The sequence below is a fragment of the Ailuropoda melanoleuca genome, chromosome 5 (genome assembly GCF_002007445.2).
Source record: "Ailuropoda melanoleuca isolate Jingjing chromosome 5, ASM200744v2, whole genome shotgun sequence".
Lineage (NCBI taxonomy): Eukaryota > Metazoa > Chordata > Mammalia > Carnivora > Ursidae > Ailuropoda > Ailuropoda melanoleuca.
Genome location: NC_048222.1, coordinates 102,433,285 through 102,460,458, shown reverse-complemented (window position 1 = coordinate 102,460,458; position 27,174 = coordinate 102,433,285). Strand labels below are relative to the sequence as shown.

Below are 27,174 nucleotides of genomic sequence, written 5' to 3'. Positions count from 1 at the left end.
TTGTTTACAACACTATGTGTTATAATTCTCATAATAATTACTGTTTATTAACTTACGGTGCTTGGGTTTTATGGTCAGAGTTAAGCTTATGTTCTTTAAGACTATCTAAGAAATTTGAAGGATATTCCTAGGCCAAGTTTCGATATGGAACTCTTTATTTGGAAAGAGTTTCTATTTTTCATAAAGTAATTGGACATTCTTGAATAAAATAATGCAAATAAATTAATCTCATTTTCATTTATTTCGAAAATTTGAAGAGCAAGGAATATGTGCTTGCTATAGAAAACGCAGTTGAGCTTTTTGTGCCCACTAGCAATGAATTCAAGGAAACTAGACGGTTAAATGCTTTAGTTAGGCCTCTGGGAAGTGACTCTTGGTGGCTTGCAATCCTTGCATTTCTTTAGTGGGCCAAATCTAAAACCTGAAAGGGTTCTCAATTAAAAGGCTTTCTAAAATCTGGGTAAGCTGTATTTAATTTAGATCTTATCTTAAACATGTCTCATTTTTTTCTTAATGTTTATTTATTTTTGTTTGGTTACTGTTATTGCTTCTTTTTGATCCAAGCTATTCTGTATAATGCTGGGTTCTAATTTTTCACTATGAGACATTCATGCAACCATCTTTATGATTTTTCTCACTTATTAGTGTTGGTGTTTCATAGATAGAAATGCCTCATGCTTAGCTATAGGCTTGAAGGTAGGATCTCTAAAATTAAACGACACAAGATGCAAGGTTAATTCCATTCATCTGTATTTCGAGCCGGGGAGATTTCTTAGAAATTTCCTTTTTCCGAGCAAGAGTCGCATTTTAAGAAGAGCTCCTTGTGGGAGGAAGGAGGCAGGTTTCGCATATATGTGGAGTTAGCAAGTCTGTGCTTTTTCCCGCCCGGTAGGAAGTGGCACATCAACTGAAACGTCCCAAGTGGCTTACGAGTTACTCTAGATTGGTATACTGTTTTTCAGAAAATCAGAGTACGGTTTTTTTGTTTTTTTGGTTTTTTTAAACCAATCAGAGTGTCCTGAGATTAACCTCTAATTCAGAAGGCAGCTTTGTGTCTTTGGGGCCCATGGATCGTCACTATGGGCATTGATGGTTGTGCCCAGTGCACCGCCATGATCCTTTCTGTGAGAGACAGTTCAGAGAAGGGAGGCCAAGACTTCACTTTCTCATTGCTTGGCTTCTGGCTAAAGAGAAATTTGCCGAGGGGGAAGCCGTTGTCTGCTTCGCATTTGAGCGCGTGAGGATTTGTATGTTTAGTGTTGTGTTTTAAGTTATTCATATATTACTTTTCAATCTAGGAAGGGAGTCTGGGTTTTGAAGTGATAGCACATTGTGGCATGCATTATTTCATGGGAAAATCAAAAACAGGTAAGTATTTTTCCCTTAGGCTTTCTGTAGAACTCTAGTTTGGGGTTGGGTGGGAAGTAGTGAGGAAAAATAGCATCTGTAGATGGAATAATTAATACCATACACATAATTGTATCATATTTTATTCTTGAGCATAACCATTCACAGAATGACTTGCAATTGTTAAGAATCCTGCAAAAACACCCAAGGTCCTTGTGTAAATAATGTCCCCTTAAGTAGCTTGAACTTTTTGTAAGGGATTTTTTTCAAACACATTATTTGATGGTCACAGCAACCTTGTGTCCAGGAAAAATTGGAAGGTTCTGGTTCTTTTATGAAAAAGGGCTGACTACGAATTGGTAAAAATAACCTGGAATTGCATTTGAAGACTTCAGTGATAGGAGCATAAACGTCATACAGGGGGTGCTAGCTGTGTGTGAGTTTGAATGCCATGGTGTTGATATAGAAGCTCTTTCTAGTCCTTTTCCTGCCTTCTGATTTATGAAAATATTTAATGTATGTAGACTGTTACAGTACAGTACAAGATGTCTTTGGGCAGATTCCCAGGTTTTCATCCTGGCACGCTCTTTAGCACAGATCAGACAGAACGGATAAGTAGAGAGGGCTAGGTGAACAGGAGGCCAGTTTAGAAATATAAGCATACACCTTCTCCAGGCCCAGCCCCTGGTCTGTGCCCTTCCTCGGGAGGACCGCTGTTTGTCCATCAGCACTGATTGTAGTTACTGAGAATGACTTGGGTGATGACCAGCTCTGTTTACAGGGAAGCAGTTTAGCCTGTTAGATTGAAAGCTGTTAAAAATGTTCCAAGAATAATTTTAACTTGTTTCAGGCTGTATTCATGAGCCATGTGTCTTTTATGTTATTACCTTTACATAATTCAATTTAGTTTTGTTTTATACATGTTCGTTTGATTTGATATATCATTTGCCATTGGATCAGAGGGACTCCTAGTGAAGCAGTCAGAGGAAAGGGAGGGGGTGTTGATTCGCTTGGCAGTCCTCTTGGTTTGAGAAGTTTGACAGCCTGTGGCGTTCTTTCCTAACTGAATTGCATTTTCTGTACGTCTAAATATTACATCTGATCTAACTTGTAGAAAATCCCAACTGGGAAGGGAGTCTTTCTCTGGATCGGTCTACCTGGGACGTGGATTCGGAACTTGCCAATAAATTGTATGAAAGATGGAAGAAATTTAAAACTGGTGACGGCTGCAAGTATGTCTTCTGTGTTCACCTTTCCTTGTCTCTTTTCTTCACCGGGGCAGCGGGGGGACACTACCACATAGTACTTCACTGAAATTGCACGCCTGAGTATTTAATAATTAGTATTTCTCTTCGGCCTTTTATTTTGACAAATTTCCAACCTCAGAAACGTTGAAACTATAGTGCAGTGAATACTCAAATATTCCTCATCTGGTTTCAGCCGTTGTTCACATTTTACCACTCTTGGTTTATTTCTCTCTAGACCCCTCTATCTTTGTACACACAAGCACGCACACACACCCACACATATTTTCTTTTTGCTGAGTCATTTGAAAGTAAGCTGTAGATATCATACTTCATCCCTCAGTAGTTTATTAGGAAATATTTTATTTTATTTTCTCAGGAGATTTTCCTCCTACATAGAACTACACTACCATTGCATACCCCACAAATTAACATTGATGCAGTTATATTACCTAATACACAGTCTGTATTCAGATTTCTCTGTTTGACCCACAAATGTCCGTTATGGCTGTCTTTTTCTTGTTCCTTTTTTTAAATCCAGGATCCATTCAGGGATCATGCATTGCATTTGGTTGTCATGTTTTCTTAATTTTCTTTAGATGCGTATCTCTGCTCACCCCCCTCTTCTTCATCTTTCATAACGTTGACTCTTTAGAGGGTCTTAGCCAGTTGTCTTATAGAACCTTCAGCACTGTGGGTTTTGTGAATTGTTTCTTCAAGTTTACATTCACATTAAACATCTTTGGGAAGAGTGCTGACTCCTTGGTTCATCATTGCATCAGCTTGGAAGGGACATATATGTCCATTTGTCCTGTTGCTGGTGTTGCTAAGTTGAATCATTTGACTCTCCCCACTCTATGTGTGACAGACAGATCTCTCTCCATTGTACATGGATTTTTCCTTTAATAAGTAATTAAAAATTAATAAGTAATATGTGCTATGATAATTTGAGATTGTATAAATGTCCTGTTCCCTAAGAGCATGTCACTGATAATTCTTGCCTGGATGAGTTAGTTGTTAGATCGATGGCTGCAAAATGATGATGTTTCTAATTATTTTGTTCATTCTACTTTCTTTTTGAGCGTCCCTGTGGATTCTTTGTTCATTACCACATTTACCACCATTATTATTTCTGATGCTAAATTGTCCCAGATTTGGCTGATGAGAGCCCCTTCAGGCTAGCTTGTGGGTCCCTCAAATGTTCTTGTCATTCATTCTTTGATCGCTTCCTTGCTTTCTAATAAAATAGGATGTTTCACGATCATCTTGTACTTTCTCTCCCCAGACTCAGAATAAGCCATGTTTTTCCCCAAGACACCTCGTTCCTTTTAGTGGGATTGATATTTGGTGATTTCATTTTTTTAAATGTCAAAATTATTTTTCAAAGTAATTTCTTTCTTTATGAATTTCACAGGAGGACTGTTTTAGGGATGACTCGGTTTGGTCGCTTGAAGAAATCCAAGGAGTCGGAATCCTTTGTTTTCTTTCTGCCTCGTTTGATTGCAGAGCCCGGCCTGGTGTTGAACTTCAGTGCAGCCGCCCTGAGGAGCAGTGTGGTGAGGGTCGCGTGTCTCCTTGTCGGTGACGCCCCAGCTCTTGGGTTCTTGAGTTACCAGAGTCTTGCCACCTGGAGAATACCGTTTCAGAACCAAACATAATTTAAATTCATTTTCCGTGACATACATAGGCCGTTCAGTGCATTTAGTAGGGAGATGGCAGAAGAACAAAATGAGCAAAACTCGAAACAGACTGAAAACGCATGAAACAGATACATTTTCTGAAGTTTGTTTTCAGTTCAAAATCTGTCTGCCAAGAAAGTGTTCAACTACAAACAACAGAGCAAGTCTTTTTTTTTTTTTTAAGACTTTATTTTTTTTTATTTTTTTAAAGTAGTTTCTACACCCAGTGTGGGGCTCGAACTTAGAGCCTTAAGATCAAGAGTTGCATGTTCTACTGACTGAACCAGTGGAACATCTGACAACAGAGAACACCTTGGCTAACACAGGCTTACATATAGGAGGTAGCTTGTTTCATAGCAGGAAACTCAGAGGAGAAGTCCAAAGCGGATGTAGCAGGAGTGCGATGCCGTCAGGAGCCCAGGCTCTGTCTGCCTGTTCCTCTCTGTCCTTAGTGTGCTGACTTCCTCTCGTGGGTGTGCTTCCCTCGAGGAGCTAGGGAGGCACGGAGAAAGGCACAGGCAGCGAAGGGACACCAGCAGGCTTCCACGTGTGTCTCAAGTCTCGGTGCCAGAGAGCTGCCTGCATCACGTGGGGTCTGGGTGATAATTTACACTTCATGAGGCGTTCACTGAGTTTCTTAGGGGTGGCATCGAAGACGTTCCAAAAGATGTTCATTTTGAAATGATTTCAACTTAAAAGTTTCAAGAATAGTACCAAGAACTCCCAATCACGCTTCATAGAGATTCACAGTTTTCTGTGTTTGCCACGTTTGCTTTATCATTGCTCCCCTCTCTCTCTGCACACACACACCCCACACACATTTTTATGAGCCACTTGAGAGTGTCAGATGCTGTGCCCCCCTTACCTCCACTTCAGTGTGATTTTCTTAAGAACAGGAGCATCTTCCCACATACCAGAGTGTAATTATCAGAATTGGGAAATGTGACGTTAAACAGCATAATGTTACCTGGTCTGCAGTCCATATTCAGATTTTTCCAGTTATCCCGCTCACGTACTTTATGGTAGGTTTTTGTTTCCCCTGGTTCAGGATTCAGTTCAGGATCTTGAATTGCATGATTACATCTTTTTTTTCACCTATAGTCTTCTTGAACTTTTCCGTGCCTTTCATAGCAGAGACGTTGTTGAAGCAGGCAGGCTCTTTATTTTCTGGAATGTCCCTTGATTTGCATGGTGGTTCCTCATGGTTAGATTCAGGTTATGAGTTTTTGCAGGATGATTTCAGGGGCGACGCCATGCCTTTCTCTGGGTTTTGATTTGCCTTTCCCTGTATCTAGGTGAAGTACTTTGTGGTGAAGAACCCTTCCTCTTGGCCGATCTCTGTGCAGCTCCTGCCTCTCTCCTTGTACCCTAAGCCCGAGGCTGCAGTGCATCTGCTGCATAAATGGTAAAGCGCCCAGTTGCAGACTTTCTGACAGGGTTTGGGAAATACTGTTACGACTCAGAACGATTCCAGGTCCCTCCCATTTTTCACCCGGAAAAATGTGGGTGTACACAGTACTAACCCCGGTACCTGCATACCCAGCTCCTTGGGGCATATACCTTGATGGAAATTGCCACTTGCCGTTGTCAGGTGGCATCTTTAGTGTTACTATGTCAAGTCTGGTTCCCAGCAGACTATTCTTTTCTTCGGCCAGGGAATCTTTGCTGATATTCCCACATATACTCCTAAAATTTAGAATCTGGGTCACAGTGATCTCTGGGCAACACAAGAAAATGAGTTTCGTGTTTTAGTACATTTTTATCGAGTGTTAAAAAAGAAAAGATGATAATTCTTTTAGTTCGTGTCTAAAAGGTGTTAGATGTTCATGTTCTATCTTATTCTTACAAAGCAATCCCAGTTTTACTTTGAATGTTTCCTTCCTTGGCATAGTAGAACCTGGTCTGATCCCAGGGTTTCTCCGGTTCAGTACTACTGACATTTTGGACAAGGTGATATTCTGTTTGGGGGAAGAATGGCTGTTCTGTGTTTTAGACGATGTTTAGCAACATCCCAGGCTTTGACCCAAGAGGTGCCAGTAGGACCTCCCCAGCTGTGGTAACCAGAAACTTCTCCAGATAGTGCCCAATGTCCCCCGGGAGATAAAATTGTCCTTGGTTGAGAGTCACTTCCCGTCAGGCTCTGTATGGACCATTTGGAGGAAAAAAGCTTCGTATTTAGAACTTTTGTTACCATATGCCTCTTTACCTTCTGTGCTATCAAAGTCATTGATCCCACAATACTTACTGAGCACTTAGCGTGTACAGGCACAGTGCGGGGGGCTGGGGCACGGGAGTGACAGGACAGGGTGAATCGCGTATGCAAACACATGTGCTCACATAGTAGGTATACGTGCACACGCAGTAGTCTGTCTTTATTGGCAATCTGAATGTGATTTCAAACATGTTTTCTCTTTATAGGTTTGGCACCGATATGCAGATGATTAATTTCACAACTGGTGAATTCCAGCTCACCAAAGCTTGCCCTTACCGGGTAGGATGTCCTCTTTAAATAGAAAAAGAATGCCAACAAACTATACACATCGCATATGGGCTTTACTGATTTATGTTTCGAGTGTCTTTACATAATATACGCGGCTTTCTTATTTTTATATTCTAGCCATTAAGCACACATAGCAGATTTTTCCAATTAGCGAATGCAGCAGGAGCTGCGCGGTTCATGTTAGCCTGTAAATCATTTTAATTTGAGAGTTTGGATTCATGTGAGTGAAGAAGTAACAATTGAATCAGGGCTATGTAGAAAACTATAAAACTTGAGACCCCAGAATTTGCAATTCTCTTTTAGATCCCCCATCCAGTTTTTTTTTTAGGGCCGCATAAGGTAAAAATACACTTAAACAAAATCTTCTCCTACCAAACTGGCTTCATGTTTGGAGCAAGTCACCCAGCTTCTGTGATGTTCACCTCATCTGTAAAGAAGGATTTCTCTGAAATTCTTAAGCCTCTGGGCACTCATGAGGTCTTGCACAAATACTTAGCAGGAGGAGTAAACATGTCCTGTGGTGAGGATGTTGTCTGGGGACTTGGCAGCCTTGTTTCTTAGTTTCCACTCAGTAGTTCTGTGGCTCTTTGTACAGAGCTGAGTGTTTTCCTTACCAGTGTCCCATGTGTGAGATCAAGTCAGACGTGGAGCATCTGCTGAACGAGTCCAAGCACACACGCAAGCACACATAGCCACACAGTTGTATTTCTAAAAACACACATATTTAAACGCCTTGGGTATTTTCTTCTTTCCCCACACTTACCCCTCTGAAGATACACACTGTTGGCTCTAGATGCACTTGAAGAGTAGAAAGAGGAAGACCAGATAACCTCCAACTAGGAGTGAAAACTCATCAAAGCAAGTTTTTAAGTGGATTTTTAGCGGAGTTAAGTTACAATAGGAAACACATTACAGCAAACGTTCCTTTCTCTTTGTAAGTGAGGTAGGCGCATGCGTGGTCTAGTTTTCATTAGTGAGCCCGCCCTGCTCATTCCCTCTCATGCTCTTTTCCGCCGAGCAATCTCCCAGAGCCCTTGGGAGGTAAATTAGTCCAAAATACTAAAAGATCTTTTGCCCCAATGGTATTGAACCGTATATAACTTGGAATTCCAAAAATAATGCCAATTCATTTTACATATAAATATTCTGTTCAGATTTGAACAAATGGTGGATTCATTTGGAAAAAGTGTTTCATCTGCAATCGAAGGTTTTCCCCAAGGATATTACACCTTTTGGCATCAAGGACACTCTTCCCATCAAGAATATATCAATGCCTTTGAGACACTTTAAAGTTTAACTCAAAATTCTTATTAGAGCTCTGTCAGGTAAAGAATGGCACGCATTTTTATGATGTTGGTGCTTTTAGAAACGGAACTCCCTTTACAGAAGAGCAGGGGAACTGGACAGTCAGGGTTCCGACCCCAGGCTCATACCATGGGCTTGCTTCGTGACCCTGGGCAGATTCCCTAACCTCTCTATAGCCTCCTCTCTCTCACTTATAATAATGTTGGAAGATTCTGTAAGGTTTATGGAATGCTCAGCATCTTATAGACCTTATTATATTCCCATGCCTGGCATATAAGAACTATTTGATAAAGGGTGTTTTTATTATTAGAGTTTTAATACTAGAAATCAGCAGCTTTTTATTCAACATTTATATTAGATATATGTACAGCAGGGTCTCTCCCCTCATGAAGTTTGTAATTCTAATGAAAATGAATCAAGTACCATCACTGTTTCTTCTTTCAGATAGCATGGGGACATGCCAGGAACAGTGGCAGGATACAACAAATTTTCGAATGAAGAATGCAGAAAAGAGAATTATTATCATGCAGATTGTATGATTATAGCGCTAAGAAATAAATAAATTGTTTTTAGTGAGAAGGAGCTGGAAAAAAGCAGTGGAAAGAGGACAACTGATGAAGAACTCAATCTTGTATACTAAATTTAGCACACAAGATTTAGTCAGAGAGAGTTAGAAATCTTGGGGAAAGTAAAGGAGGATGTGAATAGAGACCTTTCTCCTGAGTGCAGAGCTTAAATGTTGATAAAGATGGTTTCTGTATGAACTGAAGCTCGGTATGAAAGAGAATTTAGGGTTGTCTGGCCGTGGAGGGGTATTTGGTCAGCTCCCCGTTGCATTCAAGCAGAGGCTATTTGGTCTGTTTCTAAGTGACGTTTTACAGTCAGAGCATCTTGGCAGAGAAGGCTGCTTCTGGCCGCAACTCCCGTCTGAGCCAGGAAGCAAATCCCCTTTCCAGCATCGGCGGCAGGTTGTCCTGCAGCCTCTGCCTGCATTTCTCAGCTGTGGTTCGGGAACTGTTTATTGGTGTGAGCTCTCAGGGTAAACAAGTTCAGCAGGTCGATTAGGGTAGTCACATCTGGACAGTAAAAGAGGAGGAATCTCGGTTATGCTCTAAAATGCAGGTAATGAAGATGGAAGCTTGCTCTACAGGATTCATTTAATTGCATTTATTAAATTTGCAGGGCATGCATTCGGAGGAATCCAGGTTTGGCATCCTCCACTTACATTTGCAGCCTCTGGAGATGAAAAGGGTCGGTGTAGTTTTCACGCCAGCTGACTACGGGAAAGTTTCATCACTCATACTAATCCGGTAGGTGTGTTCCCATCACGGAGCCCGTTTCTTTCCCTCCGACTCGTCCACCCTAGTTGCTTTCTCTCAAGAATACGTAGCCTCTTTAGCTGAGAGCTGCCATCCACCTCTCTGGCCGGTAGGGATGAGGCCATGTTGCGTGGCAGGAAGAGGAAAGGCTCCCTGAGGCTCCATGCTTACCTCCCCGGGGTGTCTGACCCGGGAGGTAGGGGCCACGTGCCCTCTCTCCAAGAGCCGCAGTGTACTTTGCTCAGCATCTTGTCTGCTGCTGTCTCCGAGAGCAGAATGCGCACACACACACACACACACACACACACGCGCGCGCGTGTACTTCTCTGACCTTAGCTCGGGAAAGTAATCGAAACACTGCTGTGTGCGTTTTCATACCAGTGTTTGGATTTACTCCACTCTCATAGCTGCTTTGCTTCTGGAATTCTCTGTAGCTCCAAAGGACAATGGACTAAGGATAGTTGAGCCCATGGGCTTTTTAAAATTTCTTTTTCTTTCTTTTAAATGACAGTGGATGCTAACTGACTTAAGCAGCTAAATGTTTTCATTATTAAATCTTTTTCATCTTTAGGTGGTGTTTATTGAGTTTTCTTTCAAAAATTTGCAGTAAATACATATGTGTTGAAGCTCTCTGCATTGGTGAGACGTCTGATTTTTAATAAATGACGTTTTAGTTTCTTTTTAAAGCTTTTCTAATATCAGATCCGCTGACAAAGACTTTTTTATTCTGGACTCCTTTAATATATCACAAAAGTCTGTTCTTCTACGAGTGAATGCCCTGAAAAAGGAAAATGTACCGAAGCCTTTTTAAAAGAGTGTGTTCTAGGGGCGCCTGGGTGGCACGGCGGTTAAGCGTCTGCCTTCGGCTCAGGGCGTGATCCTGGTGTTATGGGATTGAGCCCCACGTCAGGCTCTTCCGCTGTGAGCCTGCTTCTTCCTCTCCCACTCCCCCTGCTTGTGTTCCCTCTCTCGCTGGCTGTCTCTATCTCTGTCGAATAAATAATAAAATCTTTAAAAAAAAAAAAAAAAAAAAGAGTGTGTTCTATGAAGCGTTTTAACTAAGACTTCTCACACCCTGCAGTGTCTTTCATTTTAAACCCATTCTTCATTGAAGAACTAAGGTCCTGGGAAGTGCCGAGATGAACTTTACCTCATTCCAGGTTAAACTGTCCTGGCCTTGAAAAGTCTAAATTACTTATAGTACTTAATTAGTTTTGGTGTTTCTGTATCGATAGTATTTTTCTGTTGACAATAAGATAACATAACTTAAAGCCTTTTAAATGGTTAAAGATTCTTAATCCTTTAGATAAAGATATAAAGATATTGGTGTATTTTGCATAATTCGGCATGAACTCCCCTGCTTCTACAGTGTTTACGTTAACGAGGACTGGCTTTCACTCTAGTCTGCGCCATTTAAACATCTAGTCCATTTAACTTTTTATGTCCTAGGAATCATGATTTCCGTTACTCAAAAGGCAAAAGCTAGCCTGAATTTCTGTTTGATGACTAAGAACTTGAGTAGATAGAGATAATTTGTGGGGTGATGTTTTAAATCTTTGGTTCAATAAAAACAGTAGGATTTTATTTCTAGAATTATTCCTAAGGCAGAATTTCCTATAGTCATGATTACAGTGAAAACTCCTTAATTCACCCTGTAAGCAGTTTTTGTCAATTAGTCTAAATTTGTTAATATTTCTCTGAGGTCTCCAGTTTACCTTTTCAGCTTGTTTTGTTTTTTTGTGTTTTCCGTCTTGGAGGTCTGATCACTACCCGGGTGGCAGGTTATTAGAAAAACATGGCTTTGCCTTCTCCAGCCAAGGTGGGAGAGTGATGACAAGCATTCACTCGTTCTTGCCGTGGTCGCCCTCAGCCTGGGCTCTTCTGAGCACGGGGGCAGCTTCCACTGCCCATGGACAGCCTCTAATTCCGTGAGATGGCTGAAGGTGCCACGCTATTCAAATTGATTTTTCTCTTTCACAACTTTACGACTGTTCTTGCCAACTAAGAATGTTTAAGTCCAAGTGCACTGTATCTTGTGACTGTGTTGTAATGCCTTTGTGTTTGTATGTGTTGCCCCAATAGGAATAACTTGACGGTTATTGACATGATTGCCGTGGAAGGGTTTGGAGCCAGAGAGTTACTGAAAGTGGGCGGAAGGCTTCCTGGTGCGGGAGGTTCACTCCGATTCAAGGTGCCCGAGTCCACGCTGATGGACTGCCGGCGACGTGAGTTCATGCGCGTAGCTCTCAGACGGGGAAGGCTTGGTGCTAAAGCCAAGGGCAAAAGGATTCCATAAGAAGATTCTTTTTAAAGTTGACAGTAAATTCATGGCATTGATGCAAATTAAATCAGGCGAGCATTCGAGCATATATGACAGGCTAGTAGTGCTTAGAACAATAGCCTAAGATATTTAACCCAACTTAAATGATACCTATATAAAAAGTGTATTTGCTAAATTATCAGTATAGTGACAGATATTTAAGATAAATAGTACAAAGATGTGAGTTTGGTTATCAGCTACATCTTCATAAAAAAATCACACCAAAATGATGAATGGCGAGAAGAGTAAAGATCTGCTAACCAGTAGAACTTGATGCAGTAATGGAAATGCTCTGTATCTGTGTCACCCAGAACAGCAGACACTAACCACATGTGGTCAGTGAGCACTTAAAGATATAGCAGGTGTGAGTTTTTAAATTTACTTAATTTTAATTAAGCCGTGTATGTCTAGTGGCTACTGTATTAGATGTCGCAGATTTAGAAACTCACCTAATTGTTGCGTTAGAAATTTCCAAATTGTGCATGTATTCAATTCAAATGCTTCTAAATTATTTATATTAGTTTCAAGAACTTCCTCAGGAACTAATATGAAAATCAAACAATAGATGTAAATGTTTTTGGTAAATTCCTTGTTTTCCTATTACTATTTTGAATTTCTGGAACACACTGAAAGCATTTTAGTGTGACACCGTGGTTCCTATGGAGAAAGCTTGTTGGTGAAGTATTGGATAGTTTGTAGCACTATGGAATGCCTGATTGGAATTTCTTTTTTAAGAAAACTATGCTAAGTGAGCATTGAGTTTGAAAAGATTTACTGACCATTTGCATTCAAAATTCATCAGAATATTCACTTTTCCATTCATTCATTCATTAATTTAGAACTGAGCTTGAAAGATGGAATTAAGGAAAATTATAAAAACTTTAGAACTAGATAAAATTTTAGTCCTTATATGGAAAAGCTTGTAGGCTGTAAATTTATAGGAATAATTTAAAATTGTGGTAATTCTTTCTTTTTTAAACTCCCTGTATAAAATATGCTCTCATTTTTTTGCAGGGACTTAGTGACTTACTTCTTTTGAATGTAATGGGTGTTTGAACTGTTGTTTCTAGAAGCACAGCCTCTTGCCCTTAACTGGTCCCTGTTCAGTGTGAGGATCCCAGGAGCAAAGTGTGCATGGTGTCTAAGGGTAGCCAAACTACTTGGCTTCTGAGAAGAATAAACTTCTAACCTTAACCTTTAATGAGTAAAAGAACAAAGAAGAGATTTTGGTTACTTTTGGTACCTAAGAAGTCATATAACTTAAAATCTTGACGAGTTAAATGTTTTTATTGTATCCTGGTAGTATAACAGAGTCTATGATGTTCTAGAAATTAGACAGAAGTCGTACTTTGGGCTTATATTGAATTTTTTTTCACATTTTAATAATATAGGTCATGGTTTGTTAATTCAGTAAATGTGGATTCAATAAATTATTCTGATTAAATTTTGCAGTTCATACATACTAAATATCACTTTTTATCCTCACTAGAACTGAAAGACAGCAAGCAAATTTTATCTATTACAAAGAACTTTAAAGTTGAGAATATTGGACCACTTCCTATAACTGTGACATCTCTGAAAATTAATGGGTATAATTGCCAAGGTTATGGATTCGAAGTGCTAGATTGTCATCAGTTCTCCCTGGCCCCAAACACATCCCGGGATATCAGCATCGTGTAAGCATTGGGTTTTAACCTCACTAAAGTTTTGTGGTGCATTTAATAATGTGGAGAAGAAAACCTTTTTTGCATTGGTAAGACCTGTTCAGTTGTTTTTATATGGACATTTATTGTAAGTAAGAAGCAGGCTATTGTGATTATTTTGTTTTGTGCCTCAAATTAAAACCATTCAAGTTCATAAGGCTGAATCTTTTGTTATCAGGTTTACTCCAGACTTTACCTCTTCCTGGGTCATTCGTGAGCTGACTCTTGTAACTGCAGCAGACCTCGAGTTTCGCTTCACTCTCAACGTGACCCTCCCTCATCACCTGCTGCCTTTGTGTGCAGACGTGGTTCCGGGACCTAGCTGGGAGGAGTCGTTTTGGAGGCTCACGGTCTTCTTTGTCAGGTCTGTTGCCGCTTTCAGGAGAGTGGCACAAAAACGTGTTTTCCTGGGTATTAAAAGCATATGAATCGTCAAAAAGCATATTCAAAACATACGAATCGAGTGGAATTTACATTGTTTTGTGAACCTCAACATACGTGAAGTCGACAAAGTAGTAACTGATAAGCTTTAAGATAATAGTACACTAACTGGAGGAGATTCATGGGACCTAGACGCGTAAGAGATCATTGTGCTCCCTATACTTCCACTGGCAGTCACAGTGGAAAATACGAATGTTACTCTGATTGGCTTGGCGCGGTGGCAGTCTGAGATCGGAAGACTAGAGTGACCCTTTTGGAGTGATTTTATCATTTAAAGTGCCTTTAAAAATGGAATTGGAATGGCAAACTTATAAATGTACACATTTTTAGAAACTTGGAGCTTTTTAAATCTTTAAGTCACATCAGAAACTATGATGTGATACATTTTATGGAATTTCAATACTCTATCCCTAGACATTTTGCATGAACCATTCACAGCTCTTCTGTAAGAGAGCTGATTTTTTTAACGCCTGTCAGAACCACGCAGTAATGAACCTCATTGCTTTCTTCCTCAGTTTGTCCCTGTTGGGTGTGATTTTAATAGCCTTCCAACAAGCGCAGTACATCCTTATGGAATTCATGAAAACAAGACAGAGGCAAAATGCTGGCTCATCTTCTCAGCAAAACAATAGTCCAATGGATGTAATTAGCTCCCATTCTCACAAGTAAGAATTCTTGTAGTGCGTGTGTGTGTGTGTGTGTGTGTGTGTGTGTTGTGGGGGGAAGAGCTCTCACCTTCGATATTACTCCGTTCTGATTTTAAAATTTTAAGGTAATATAAATATTACTCTGATTCCAGATTTTTCTGTATAAAATTTTCTTGAGGTCATTGTGCAGCAGCTGTTAACAGTTCTTTTACAGTAAGATAGACTTCCTATGAGGACTTAGTTTGTTGAACTCATGGGCTTTTGGACAAAGGAAAGATAGCCCTCCTTAATACACACAGTATCGATTGCTACATCTTTCTCATGGGTTTAGAAACAGAGGGGTAAGGTTTGATTCCATTTGGCTTTCTGTTAAATGTTTTTTTTCTTTAATTCAGAAGCAATTGTAAGAACTTTCTCGATACCTATGGCCCTTCCGATAAAGGCAGAGGAAAAAGCTGCCTTCCAGTAAACACTCCACAAAGCAGGATCCAGAACACCCCAAAGAGGAGCCCAGCTACCTACGGTCATTCTCAGAAGAAGCACAAGTGCTCAGTCTATTACAGCAAACACAAACCCAGCCCATCTGTCGCCAGCAGTGCCAACACTACTACTGAGGAGAAACAGACTCCGGCCCTGGGCAGCTCCCTGTCTGCTCCTAAGGAGGGCGTGTGCACTGACGTTATGGGCGAGAACTGGCTCAACCTCAGATATGCAAGCGGCATCAGTGTCGACCTGCAGAAGAATCTAACCCTTCCCCAAAACTTACTGAATAAAGAAGAAAACACACTGAAAAACACAATTGTTGTCAGTAATACTTCTTCAGAATGTCATATGAAGGAGGGAATACAGACATGTATGTTTCCTAAGGAAACGGACATTAAAACTTCAGAAACCGTAGCTGAGCTCAAGGAACGAGAGCTCTGTCCTCTGAAGACCTCTAAGAAACTACCTGAAAATCACTTGCCAAGAAATTCACCTCAGTCCCAGTCAGACTTGCCAGAGATTTCCAGGAAAAATAATGGTAATCTTTTCATCCTCCTGGATGATTCTTTTCTCCGGTTTGTCTTCGGTCTGTTTTTAACAGAATTTATTCTTACCTGTGACTTCAGCTTTAATCACGGATGCTGCATTTTTAGTTCATGCACAAAGTTTTAACAAAGGTATCAGTGTTGAAATACGGTTTGTAAAATGAGTTTAAGATGAGGCACCGCATTTTTAGAATGTCGTGGCTGAGAAGCTTACTTTTTTAGTACATATGTTTGGAGGGATGTGAATGTCCTATTTTATTATTGGCAGGATATGGACACCGTTTTTAATTATTTTCTATCTTGGATTTTCAAACTCTGTGAAAATTAATCAGCCCATAAAATATTTCTGACCGAGCAAAACTTACCAACTTTCTATATTTTTTTTATTAATGATTTTTTTAATTATATTATGTTAATCACCATACAGTACATCCCTGGATTCCGATGTAAAGTTCGATGCTTCATTAGTTGCGTATAACACCCAGTGCACCATGCAATACGTGCCAACTTTCTATGTGTAACAGCTGCTACCATCTCATGTTCCCTGGCCCTGGTGCTTCTCTCATTGTGTCCCTTGGTTAAAAGAAGACAGATGTGCTCTCACAGCAAGTACAGTTAGTGAAGGCATAAGCAGGACAAGATTCAGAAAACCATCTGCATGTAAAATTGTCATTAAGCTTTAACTGACCCCTTTGGCTTTTAGCATAAGAGCCTGTGCTTCTTTTTCTTGGCCATTCTGACCATTTTAATATGCACATTTCTGCATCCTTTGAAAGTCAGATTTTTGGGGCGCCTGGGTGGCTCAGTCATTTAAGCATCTGACTCTTGATCATGACTCAGGTCATGATCTCAGGGTCTGGGAATCAAGTCCCATGTTGGGCTCTGCACTCAGCAGAGTCTGCTTGAGATTCTCTCTCCCTCTCCCTTTGCACCGCCCCCCCCCCAATCAATAAATCTTTTTTAAAAAGTCAGATTTTGACACTTTTTAATCTGGAAAAGTCAGTTACCTTTGGTCTTTTTTGAAACATTTAAGTATAAATAACTTTTTATTTTACACTCCCTGTTATTGTAGAGAAGGCACAGAAGTGTTACGGGTTAGCCAATTCTGATGAGTTGTAGGCATTTAGTTAAAAACCCAAACTGAATTTTAAGTGTTGCCTCAAAGGACCTCTCTCGTTGAAAAGAAAGCTGGAGTGCCCTGAGTGGAACGTGCTTTAGGCAGCCACATATGTATCCGGGCCGTGTCTGGCTCCAGCCAGTTTGCACCGTTCCCCGGGCCTCAGTGCGTGTGTTTGAGGTGGTCCCCTGTCTGCGGGTCAACACCGCCCCCTGTGTTCTCTCCCTTTGGCGTGTGTGGACGCGCTCGGGGTGATGCATTCAACCAGATCTTCACATGAGATCTTAGCACACGTTGTCCGAGTGTGTTCCGTGGTGGGGCGGGTGGGGTGCCCATTTCTGCAAGGCCCAGGTGACAAAACCTGTGTTCCAGTAGGGTGAGTCCTACCGGGCTTTTCCTTGTTTTCTGTCACTGAGGCCCGAACACAGTCTTTGACCCAGGCTGCCTCGACACAGACGTAAAATCACGGTCGTTCGCGTCGCTGGGAGTCTGCGTCAGTGTGCCCCCGAAGGCAGCGGCCGTGGCGTCATGGCTAGATGGAAGCAAAGGGCCTTCGGCCGCATCGTGGTAGCGCACTGAAGTGGTAGAAATCAGAGGCGTGGACCCGAAGCTCAGTGCCAGAGTGGTCAGGGGTTTGCATTTGTGCCTCAAGACCTTCCTGCCCAACACTTGAGGTTTAACGCCCGTAGTTGAGCCGAGATGACCCTGTAATAACACTTCCACAATTGTGAGTGAACTTAATGCAGGAATCCAGAAACACAGGACTTGCTTATATCATCATAGATGGCAGTCCGGCCCAGAATCTTTCCCTCCGGGGCAGATGACTAGCCTGTCTGTGTTTGAAAGGGAAACCTGTATCTCACAATAAGAAGTCTTTTCCCAAACTGCTCTTTGGTGGGCTCAGTAGCATGTTAAGTGGTATCAGAGTGATTGTTGATCAGATCAAATAAGAATCGATGAAAGAACTTTGGCTTCCTACCACGTTCAGACCAGCACATTCCAAGGTGCTAATTCTCAGCGCTGTATTTCTCTGCAGAATGACTATGTCAGCGGGAGAGTCCTCGCAGGGAAAGCCGTTCACGGGCATGTATTTTGTTCTGACTGTTTTCTGCTCACAGCACTATTCTAGGAAAATACCAAAGAGGTTAAAAAACTAAACATATTGCCTGCCATCATTTTACAATTTAAACATTTTAAAGAATTGGCAATGTTAAAAATAAGAAAGGACTGAGTAATCTAGAGGAAGAGAATTGTAGTTTGAAGGCAGGATGTGGAGGGGTTTTTTTAGTAATATCAAGGGTTTGGGGTTCTTTTTTCACATTTTAAAGGAAAGCGTTGTAATAAACTGGCAGATGGCAAACAGGCATATATAATCAGCAGGGAATCCATAACGTGTGAAGAATGCTCAAGGATGAGAAAACCAAACGTTACATGAGAACTTTCCAAGTTTTTGCTCCCAACTTTGGGTGTTAGTTCTTTTTTTTTTTTATTTTGAAAAGTGTTTTACTTTGTGAAAAACATGTTTCTGTCTTAAAGTCATTCTAGAATTTGAAGAAAATAGCTTCAGTCTTAGTAGCTGAACTTCGCCCAGCCGATGGCGGGGAATCCTACGTTCCTGCACTTTGTTTCCTGCGTCTCCCACCAGAGTGGAGACCAAGGCCCTTTGCGTGGGGGCAACTAGCCAGCGTGTTTGCCACATCCTCGCTGTTTCCCTTAAACGACACAAATGTTCTGTAGAAACAAGTCTAGTGATAAGATTGCCTTTGGAACGGGAACAGGGGGCAGGCAGTCTGTCTCCTAAGAGTGCCTGAAGTGATTTTATTAACCTGACAGATGTCCTTGAGGCACCTGAGGAACTGTGCCTTCTCCTATTCTGAGGCTTTTTTATTTTTCCTGAGGGAAACGTATCATGTGAGGAAAAAAAGTTCCAAGGTGTATATTAATGGCCCTGGCACTACAAGCTCATTTTTGTGGTTGAGAAACACAGAATATTTTCTGAATAACAGAAATGTGTCTCATCCCTTTCCTGTTCTTTCTCCAGCCTTCTCCTGAGAGGCCTGTAGTAAATCATAAATGAAAATTCCCTGTAGAAATGAAGCCTGTTGACAGATGCTTCAGAGCTCTGTTTTCACACACTTGTTTTTTGGCCTCCACCTGTCAAACAACAGCTCAATTTTTCAAACACTTGTTACGTGTTCCAGAGTCTCTGGAGCATCTGACAAGAGTAGAGCTTTGTATGTCATATAAATGATCATTTAAATCGGTCTCTTTTCAAGTATTTATCATTTTCTAATTGTATGATCAAAATTCTAGACTTGTATTCATTTCGATCATATAATTAAAGAGTAGTGAGCTCTGCAATTAAAGCTACAGATCAACAGCTGGCCTCAGCACTACGGAAGAGTCAGAAGTAGATTATTTTATTGCGTTCTGCTTATAATAATGTGAGGGATAATAAACTTTAATTTAATAATACCCTAAGCCTTGGAATTAACAATACATGAAAGATTTCACTGAATTCGATAGATACCTCCAAATTTCTGAAATACCAGTATTTGAAAAATTTTAAAAAATAGCCTCGTTGACTTATAGATACTAATCACATGAAGATTAGCAGTTTACTCAAATAGAACATGATTGGATTTGATACCATGAAAGTTTAAGCAGGATTCTGGTGAGTTCACTTGTTCCTTGTTTTATTTTTTATTATTATTTATTTTTATCTTCGTTGCTCAAACACCAACTCTGTGAGATGGGTGTGAGAAAGTTGTGTAACACCGTAAGTAATCATGCTTAATAAGATGACATGGATTGGCTCCATTTATTAAATGGAGAATGTACTCATGAAATTTCTAAATTCTTGGATACTGTCATGCTAGAATTTGTCAAAGACTTAATGAAGAACTTGTTAGAATTCCTTTTACAATTTGTCCTGATTCCTGGCCCTACGAAAGGTGTTACTAAGAGTTTGTGCTTTACCACTTTTTGGGGGGTAGTTCTGTATTGGATATTAAGTTCAGAGCCTTCCTGAGAAAGTTTGATGAGTAATACTTTTAGTGCTGTTCTTGGCCTGAAAAAAACTCAAGGAAATCCATTTTCTTATGAATTAAGAGTCTAGGAAAGTTAGTGGCACATTTTTTTGGGAGAATATATGTGTTCTCTTTCATATGTATGGTTTCCAAAATCCAAAGTAATGTCCTTAGTTATGATTTATTTTTCTGTTTCGGACCCTGTCGCCTTTGCTCATGGCTCTTTCCTTTACCACGTCATCATGGTGGATATCTTCCTCTGTAGGTGCCTTAACACCCGAACTGTGTCATAACGGAATTAATGCTTCCCATTTATAATTATGTAATACTTACACAATTTTCCATTAACAAAATAAAAGTATGCTTACTTGCTAGTGTTTTTTGCAAAATGTATGTATCTTGCTTTGAGTGAGGTCAGCTTCAGAGTTTCAGAATCAGAGGGGATTTGACTGCTCCTTTCATTTTGTGGGCAGAGACCTTCCCTGCCCCAGGTCCCCAAGCAGGGCGAGGTTGGAGTCTCTGCTGCATTCCGGCCAGGTGCGCATCTCACCAGCCTGCTTTGCCGTGAAATCTTTGCATGATGGTCATCTAAACTGTCTCCTAAAGAAAAAAGAAGGTGTTGAAATACTTTGTTTCATGTTAGGACCCTGTGGCCAGTTATCATGGGGTTGAAGTTGATCTGACTTTATTTTGAAGTAAGGGATAGAAGAAGAAATAATACACTGATGAATGAAATCACTCTTGAAAGAAGAGTGGGAGAATTGTGTTTTCAGACGAAGTTTCTACCAGCACCAACTTTTGCCGTGTAATTCACCTGTTGCTCATTGTCAGCATGTAGGCGCTGGTCCCTAGGGACAGGTGGGCATGGACTGTGGGAGAAGGACCTGCCCGAAACAGGTCATGTGTTTGTGGTGGTGACCCTTTCTGTGTTTATGTCTTCTGGTTTCATCTTCGTAACAGTCGGAGTAGGCAGAGAAGGTGGTCTTTGCCTTTTATAAATAAGGAAACTGAAGATTTAGTTTGAAAACTTACTCTGTGGCTGCATCATGACTAGAAGGCAAGTCCTTAACCCCTCTCCCTCCCTCCCCCAACTTTTAAAACAATTGTGGGAAAATAGACATAGCATAAAATTTACTATTTTAGTCATAGAGCTCAGTGGCATTAAGGACATTCACAGTGTTGTGCAGGCATCACCATTATCCATTTTCAGAAGTTTTTCACCATCCCAAAAAGAAACTCTGTACCCACTAAGCAGTAAGTATCTATATTCCCTCCCGCCAGCTCCTGGTCACCACCATTCTACTCTTCATCTCTATGAATTTGATGCCTCTAGCTCCCTCAAACCAGTAGAATCACACAGTGTCTGTCTTTGGGGGACTGGCTTGTTTCACTTAGTACAGTGTCTTCTGGGTTCATCCATGTTGGGGCATATCTCAGAATCTCGTTGCTTTGTTTTCCATCTCAGTCATTTTTGAGCGTGCAGTTCAGTGGGGTTAAGCGTATTCACAGGGTTGTGCACTGATTTGTTCCTGAGTGGTGGTATTCCATTGTTGTGTAGCACGTTTTGGTCTTCTGTCCATCCGTCCATAGACACTGGGGTTGTCTCTCCCATTTGGCTGTGATGACGGTGCTGCTATGAATAACGGGGTACCTCCTCGCCTTTTTTCCTTGACCTCTTTTAAAGACTGTTTGTAGAACTCTTCATGGAAGCGCATTTTTACTGGCGAACACTTCCTAGAGCATCATGAATGTCAGAAACAGTCCTCAAGTCTAAATCTCATTCCATTACATGGCTTGGTGCAGGAAAGAGATTTAGTTATGGGAATATGAATGGAAATAATTAGCTGGAGATTCAATCGTTTTTATTTATTCAAGGGAATAACCAGCAAGTGCCTGTCAAGAATGAAGTAGACAACTGTGAAACTTTGAAGAAGGTTGACACAAAGTCTTCCTCAGAAAAGAAGATTCATAAAGCATCAAAAGAAGACATTGGTATTGAGAAACAGCATGTACCTTCAGTCGAGGTCTGTATTTCTTTTTCTCTTGCCTCTTAGAACAAAACCCATATTTAAGGCTTGAGAGTGCAATTATCTGTCTAGTAACTGTGCATGTGTATTTCATACCTTTCAAAGGGGGCTAGTTATGCATTTGAATCTGCATTTATAAATTGTAAGTTTGAGGTATTTGGAAAGTTTTATTTACTTTCTAATTATATAGGAGATACTAGAATAATTTACAGTAACATCAGATAGCTTTTATTCTCACGGGAAGCTGTTCTTAAGCAAGAGGGTTAACTCCTGACAAAGATGGTGGTGTAGTAGTGATCACCTGTCTCTTCTCGCCGGTTGTTACCCAGCACACGTTCTGGTGCCTGCTTTTGCTGAGTTGGAAGCATAAGCCAAAATTCACAGGACAGGGATGCCTACGTAGCTCAGGTGAGCGGGCCCCAGTACAACAGAATCCCAGAAGAGAGAGCATTGTTGCACGCCATCCTGGCAAGCTGTCTCCCTTCCTGCCAGCGTAGGCTAATGAAAAGCGTCTGGAGAGCAGAACTGAGCCCTGTGTCTCGTACGTGAAAGCAGACAAGATAAAGGTGGGAAAGGTACTTAGGAGAATTTACCTACTTTACATCAGAGCAGAGGTATTTGTGTATTGGTATAAGCCCAGTGAAAAAAATAACATTCTTACTGTGCTGATACATACCGTGTGCTACACGCGCGCACACACACACACACACACAATAAAAGTGAATGAGAGGAGTAGAATACAGAAGACAGATAAAGATCCTAACCTGTTCTTTCCTAACCCATGTACATAGCAAATCAAGAACAAAGTTTGGCCATCTACACACCTAAGTTCATCTGTATAAGAAACACACAACCTATATGCAACTTGGCACATATGTGTATATTTGTGTATTGGCAACTGAGTGTGTAATGAATGTGTAATGGCCAGATTGTGTTTCACAATGAAATTTTTCATCCAGTAAAATATATTACATTTAAAAAAAGATCCTAATCTAGAAGAAAACCTATTCGGAGACTGGAAGGAAACTCTGAGAATACTTCACGCTATAGATGATGAACTCGATAAAATAACATTTAAAGGGCAAATTAAGACACTCGGATGAGGTTAAAAGAGATACTACAAAGCTAAGTAAATAAAGGAAGACCCAAATGACATCACACAGACAGCTGCCAAAAATAGAATTGCTGACCCTGAGAAAGGCTTTGAGATAATCAGGGTGAGTATGAAGGAAAAAATTGAAGAGCTGAAACCATTTAGATATAGGGCAAAGAAAGACAGAACAGTTCAATGTAAGAATAATGAGTTAAGTAAATAGCCCAACAAATAGATCTGAAAGGTATTCAGAGTTGTAATAGAAGAATATTGTCCTGATACGAGGGAAGAATTGAATTTATAGAATGAAAGGGCACACCGTATACACCCGGAAAAATTGATATATAATAATGGACACAGGCACAGCCCGGCTATTCATCTTAAAGCATAAAGAATGGTGCAAAGGCAGGAAGATGGAGAAACACCAATTCAAGCTTGCCTCAGACTTTGTTAAAACACCTAATGCCAGGGAACAGTGGAACCATACCATTAGGAGAATAAAAATGTGAACAAGAACATTCCAGCCAAGTTGACGCTCAAGTGCAAAGGCAGCAAAGCAGGCGTCCTTAAACACAAGTGAACTCATCATGAGTCTTTCTTAAAAAATGAATTTAGTGAAATTTAACCAACCAAGATAGAAGTAAAAATAAGGACCCAGGACTACAGAAATTGTGTTAATGGTCTGTTGTTGAGATTTGTATCCATTTTATATCCAGAAATAAGACTAAACAGTTCGCAATTATAATTGCAGAACAGATTGCATATATTACAACTTTAATAAAGCAAAAAAGTGACATAAGCTGCAAAAACAGGAGGTGATATTGAATGGTAGGTGACAATGAGTTTTAATTTTATTTTTCTTGGTAGAGAGTCAATACTATGTCAAATGGAACATATCGTTTAACAGGGTGAAAACTTAGGAAAATGTCTTTCACAGTCTTTTGCTTAACCTTAGAGAGATCCTTAAGGAATTAATAAATCATGTGGGGAAGAAACAATTATTTGAAAGTTGGCAGTTCCCTGGGTTCTACTTCAGTTTATGTTAAATTCAAATAAAACTGAACCTTAAATTTTTATTTAAAAATAATACATCGTTGTGTTTGTTTCAGCAGCACATATACTAAAAAAAAAAAATGATACATTGTCCCAGTGCTATAAATTATTCCCATTGTCTGTCTTGCCATCCTAACGTGTCTAGGTTCACAGAGAGATGCTAAAAACAAGATTTGCCAAATAATCAATGGCAGACCGTGGTTATTCTGAGTGGTGGGATTTGGGGTGATTTTTTTTTCTTTCTTTATATTTCTGTATTTTTGCTTAAACTTTATGAGAAACATGAATTTTTCATTTAAATAACATTTAAATGATGCAAAATAAATATATCCTAGACATCCCAAACTGGGAATTTGCAGTCTTTTAAGAAGGACAAGATATGTCTAAGTAGTCAAGTACTGCCAGTCAGGACATAGTGGAAGGGATTTCAGAGACTGAAAAGTCAGTTTAGCCTGCAGCAGGCACGGAAAGCTCCTAGAGGAGGTGGAAACACGGATAGGCAAAGAAGGGAAGGTGGGCCGCGGCCCCGCTGAACCCTACAGTATAATTGGGAGCAGTTGGAAGTCATCTTTGGGAAGAGGCTCAGTCAGGAATGGGAAGTAATGTGAGGGAAGAATGGGAGTCCTTCCAGATGGCGAAGGCCTTGGCTCACCGGTTCGAAGTTTGGACTTTCTCCCTTGGATCTCAGCTGGAAGTGCAGATGGTGAACTAGGTGAGCCCAGCAGTTGGAAGTGATGATGCCCGTAGAGAACCAGAGCATGGCCGCTTGCCTGCTAAGGAACTTGAGTCAGAGTCTTAAAAGCACATCTGTCCAAACAGAACGTCTTTTTGGAGGATTTGGCTTGAGGGTGGCCAGTTTGGAGGACCCTGCTGCAAAGGATAGAGAGCTAGGGAAGGTTTCTGGACTGGGGGGTGGATGGAGGGAGGGTGGATAACACGTGGAAAACAGTCTGGAGGCTGTGATTTTCTTGAAGGTCATAATCGAATATTTTTCAATTCAGGTTTGCAAAGATGGGCAGAATGCCTATTATAGAGATTATGAAGTGCAGTTTAGTAAATGCTTGAATGAATGTGTGAATAAAGCATTTTTGGAGGATCAGTGTGCATGTTTTGGAGGCTGGGCTGGAGCAGGCAGAAATGGAGACCAGCTCTCTTCTAACAAGGAGGCTGTTACTCTGCTGGGAGGTGTGATGTAAGGCTGTGTTTGGGCAGGAGCAAGGGGGAAGGACAGGAAGAGTAGTGAGAGTTTAGAAGAAAAACTAACAGGATTTCCCCGTCCCTAATTGCATAAAGGAGAGGAACTATCTATATATAACCTAGCTGTATAACCATTTGAAAAATAACTGCTGAGTTTTAAGTCTGGCTAACGGGAAGATGGCGAATTCTGACTTATGCAACAAGTTCATTTTTATGTTTACCAAAGCAGCGTTGCATATTAAGAGCATGGATTTTGCAGCCAGACTTCTTGGCTTTGAATCCTGGTCGTCATTTATTTGCTCTATAACATTGAGCGAGTTACTTAACATTGCAGTTTCCTTATCTGACAAACGAGGGTACTAAGAGCGTGCCTACATCCTTGGGTTGTGAGGAACAGCTGAGTTAACAGGGTAAGTGCTTAGAGTAGCCCACGTACTAAGCGCTGGCAAGGGGTCAGTACAGAGGGAATGACTGTGTGATCGCGATTGACAGCGGGGGATATGGAACCAGAGCTTACATGGCAAACTCGGGCCTGGAGCTTGAGACTTGGGAGCTGTGCCTGTGGAGGTTAGAACTGAAAGGCGACGCTGAGTTCTCTGAGGGGTGTGTGTGCATGGGGAGAAAAGCAGGGCCGAGTGTGAACCCAGGTGGCGGTGAAGCTGCAGATGGCCCGAGGGTGCAGGTATACAAGGTGTACAGAAAGCGAGGCCGTGAGACTACAATGTCCATGCCTTCAGGAGCAGAAAGAAAGTCATTGAATTTGAGGGGGGAGGGGATGGATGAAGTTAAGACCTTCTTGCTAGGGACTTTGGAGACTTCCATGTTGCCCTGCCATGAGATCGAAACCACACTGAGATGTGTTGACTCAGCGGCCCGCAGCCCGCATGCTGGGCAGAGCAGCTGGAACACAAGCCAAGTCCATCTGTCCGTCTGAGGGCCATAAGGAGGAGGTGGCCCCGAGGAGCCCTGCTGTGTGGTGCTGCCACGAGCGGGCGTCATTCCTGGACTTCAGACTCCGCCCCCCACCCGCGTGCCAAACTCTGCCCTCTACCCTTGTGCCCTTGCTTATGGCAGGTTTCTTCATTTCTTCCTGTTGTTTTCTTCCCTGCGTATCTTCAGCATTCAATCTTTGGGGGCATGGGCCTTGTCTTTTTTCTCTCTATCCCAGTAGCACAGACTTGGCTTGTGCACAATTCCAGGGGTTGTGTAAGCTCCTCCTTCCTTTTCTGGTCCCAGAGCCCATGTAAGAGACATGTGCATCCAAAGATGGCAGCCAGCTCCACAGGAGAGCTGCAGCAAGCTGGAGGATCTGGGGGACCATAGTCCCCATCACTTTTTTTTTTTTTTTTGCTGTCTGACTCACTCCCAGTTTTGCAAAAAGCTCTTCTTTAAAACCCTGTGAGTATGCTTTCCATTTCATTGTTCGTTTGGAGAAATCGTTCTCAATAAACACATTCCCAAGGGCAGTATTCAATGTTTGTTTTTCTTGTACATTCTTAGGGCCTAACTTTGCAGCTTAGAAAATTGTATAAATCTGTCTATAGTACATGGGGAACATTCCTCTAGATTTATTGGCAAAGAAAGTTGAAGCCCAGATTTGAGAGCTACAAACTAAATTTTAACCCTAGCCCTGCTGTTTATTTTTTTAAAGCAGATTTTTTTTCCCTTAGAAAAGGAATTCATGATTATTATAAAAGCATAAAGAAGAAGGGGGGGAGAAAAGTCTATGCAAAATGAACCACTTTGTACATTTTTCTGTATTCTATTTCTTTTTTATGCAACTTTTAAAAAAACGCAGGACCATTGTTATGTGTATGTAGCTTTGTTAATAATGTTGTAATTCTACATTTTCTCATGTTCAGAACAAGGGGAACTTTGTTTCCAGTGGTTATGTCACTTTCCATCATTTAACTATGCCCTGATCCTAAACCTTTTGCTTGCGGTCGGACATTAAAGTTATTTACAGCTTTTGTTTTCATAAACAGGACTATGATGAACTACATTGTTCTCAAGTCTCCCCTATATACCTGGTACATCCTTGTTAGAGATTTCTAGAAGCAGAATTAAAGAGTGTCTTCCTGTGTGCCCCAGATTGCTTTCTGGAAAGGTGGTCCCGATTCTCATT

General features: G+C 41.0%; 1 protein-coding gene across 1 annotated transcript in view; it reads left to right on the top strand.

Annotated features, from left to right (window-relative positions):
• Nucleotides 1-27,174, top strand: part of TMEM131L (transmembrane 131 like) — a gene marked incomplete at its 5' end in the record, with an annotated part of 156,097 nt that overhangs the window by 111,678 nt on the left and 17,245 nt on the right. The window contains 12 exons of the mRNA XM_034661733.1: nt 1,299-1,368; nt 2,462-2,579; nt 4,006-4,147; nt 5,566-5,675; nt 6,689-6,761; nt 9,258-9,385; nt 11,477-11,619; nt 13,204-13,390; nt 13,596-13,781; nt 14,374-14,523; nt 14,901-15,526; nt 21,555-21,703. Coding sequence (XP_034517624.1) covers nt 1,299-1,368; nt 2,462-2,579; nt 4,006-4,147; nt 5,566-5,675; nt 6,689-6,761; nt 9,258-9,385; nt 11,477-11,619; nt 13,204-13,390; nt 13,596-13,781; nt 14,374-14,523; nt 14,901-15,526; nt 21,555-21,703 — 2,082 coding nt within the window. The remainder of the gene's footprint in view (nt 1-1,298; nt 1,369-2,461; nt 2,580-4,005; nt 4,148-5,565; nt 5,676-6,688; nt 6,762-9,257; nt 9,386-11,476; nt 11,620-13,203; nt 13,391-13,595; nt 13,782-14,373; nt 14,524-14,900; nt 15,527-21,554; nt 21,704-27,174) is intronic.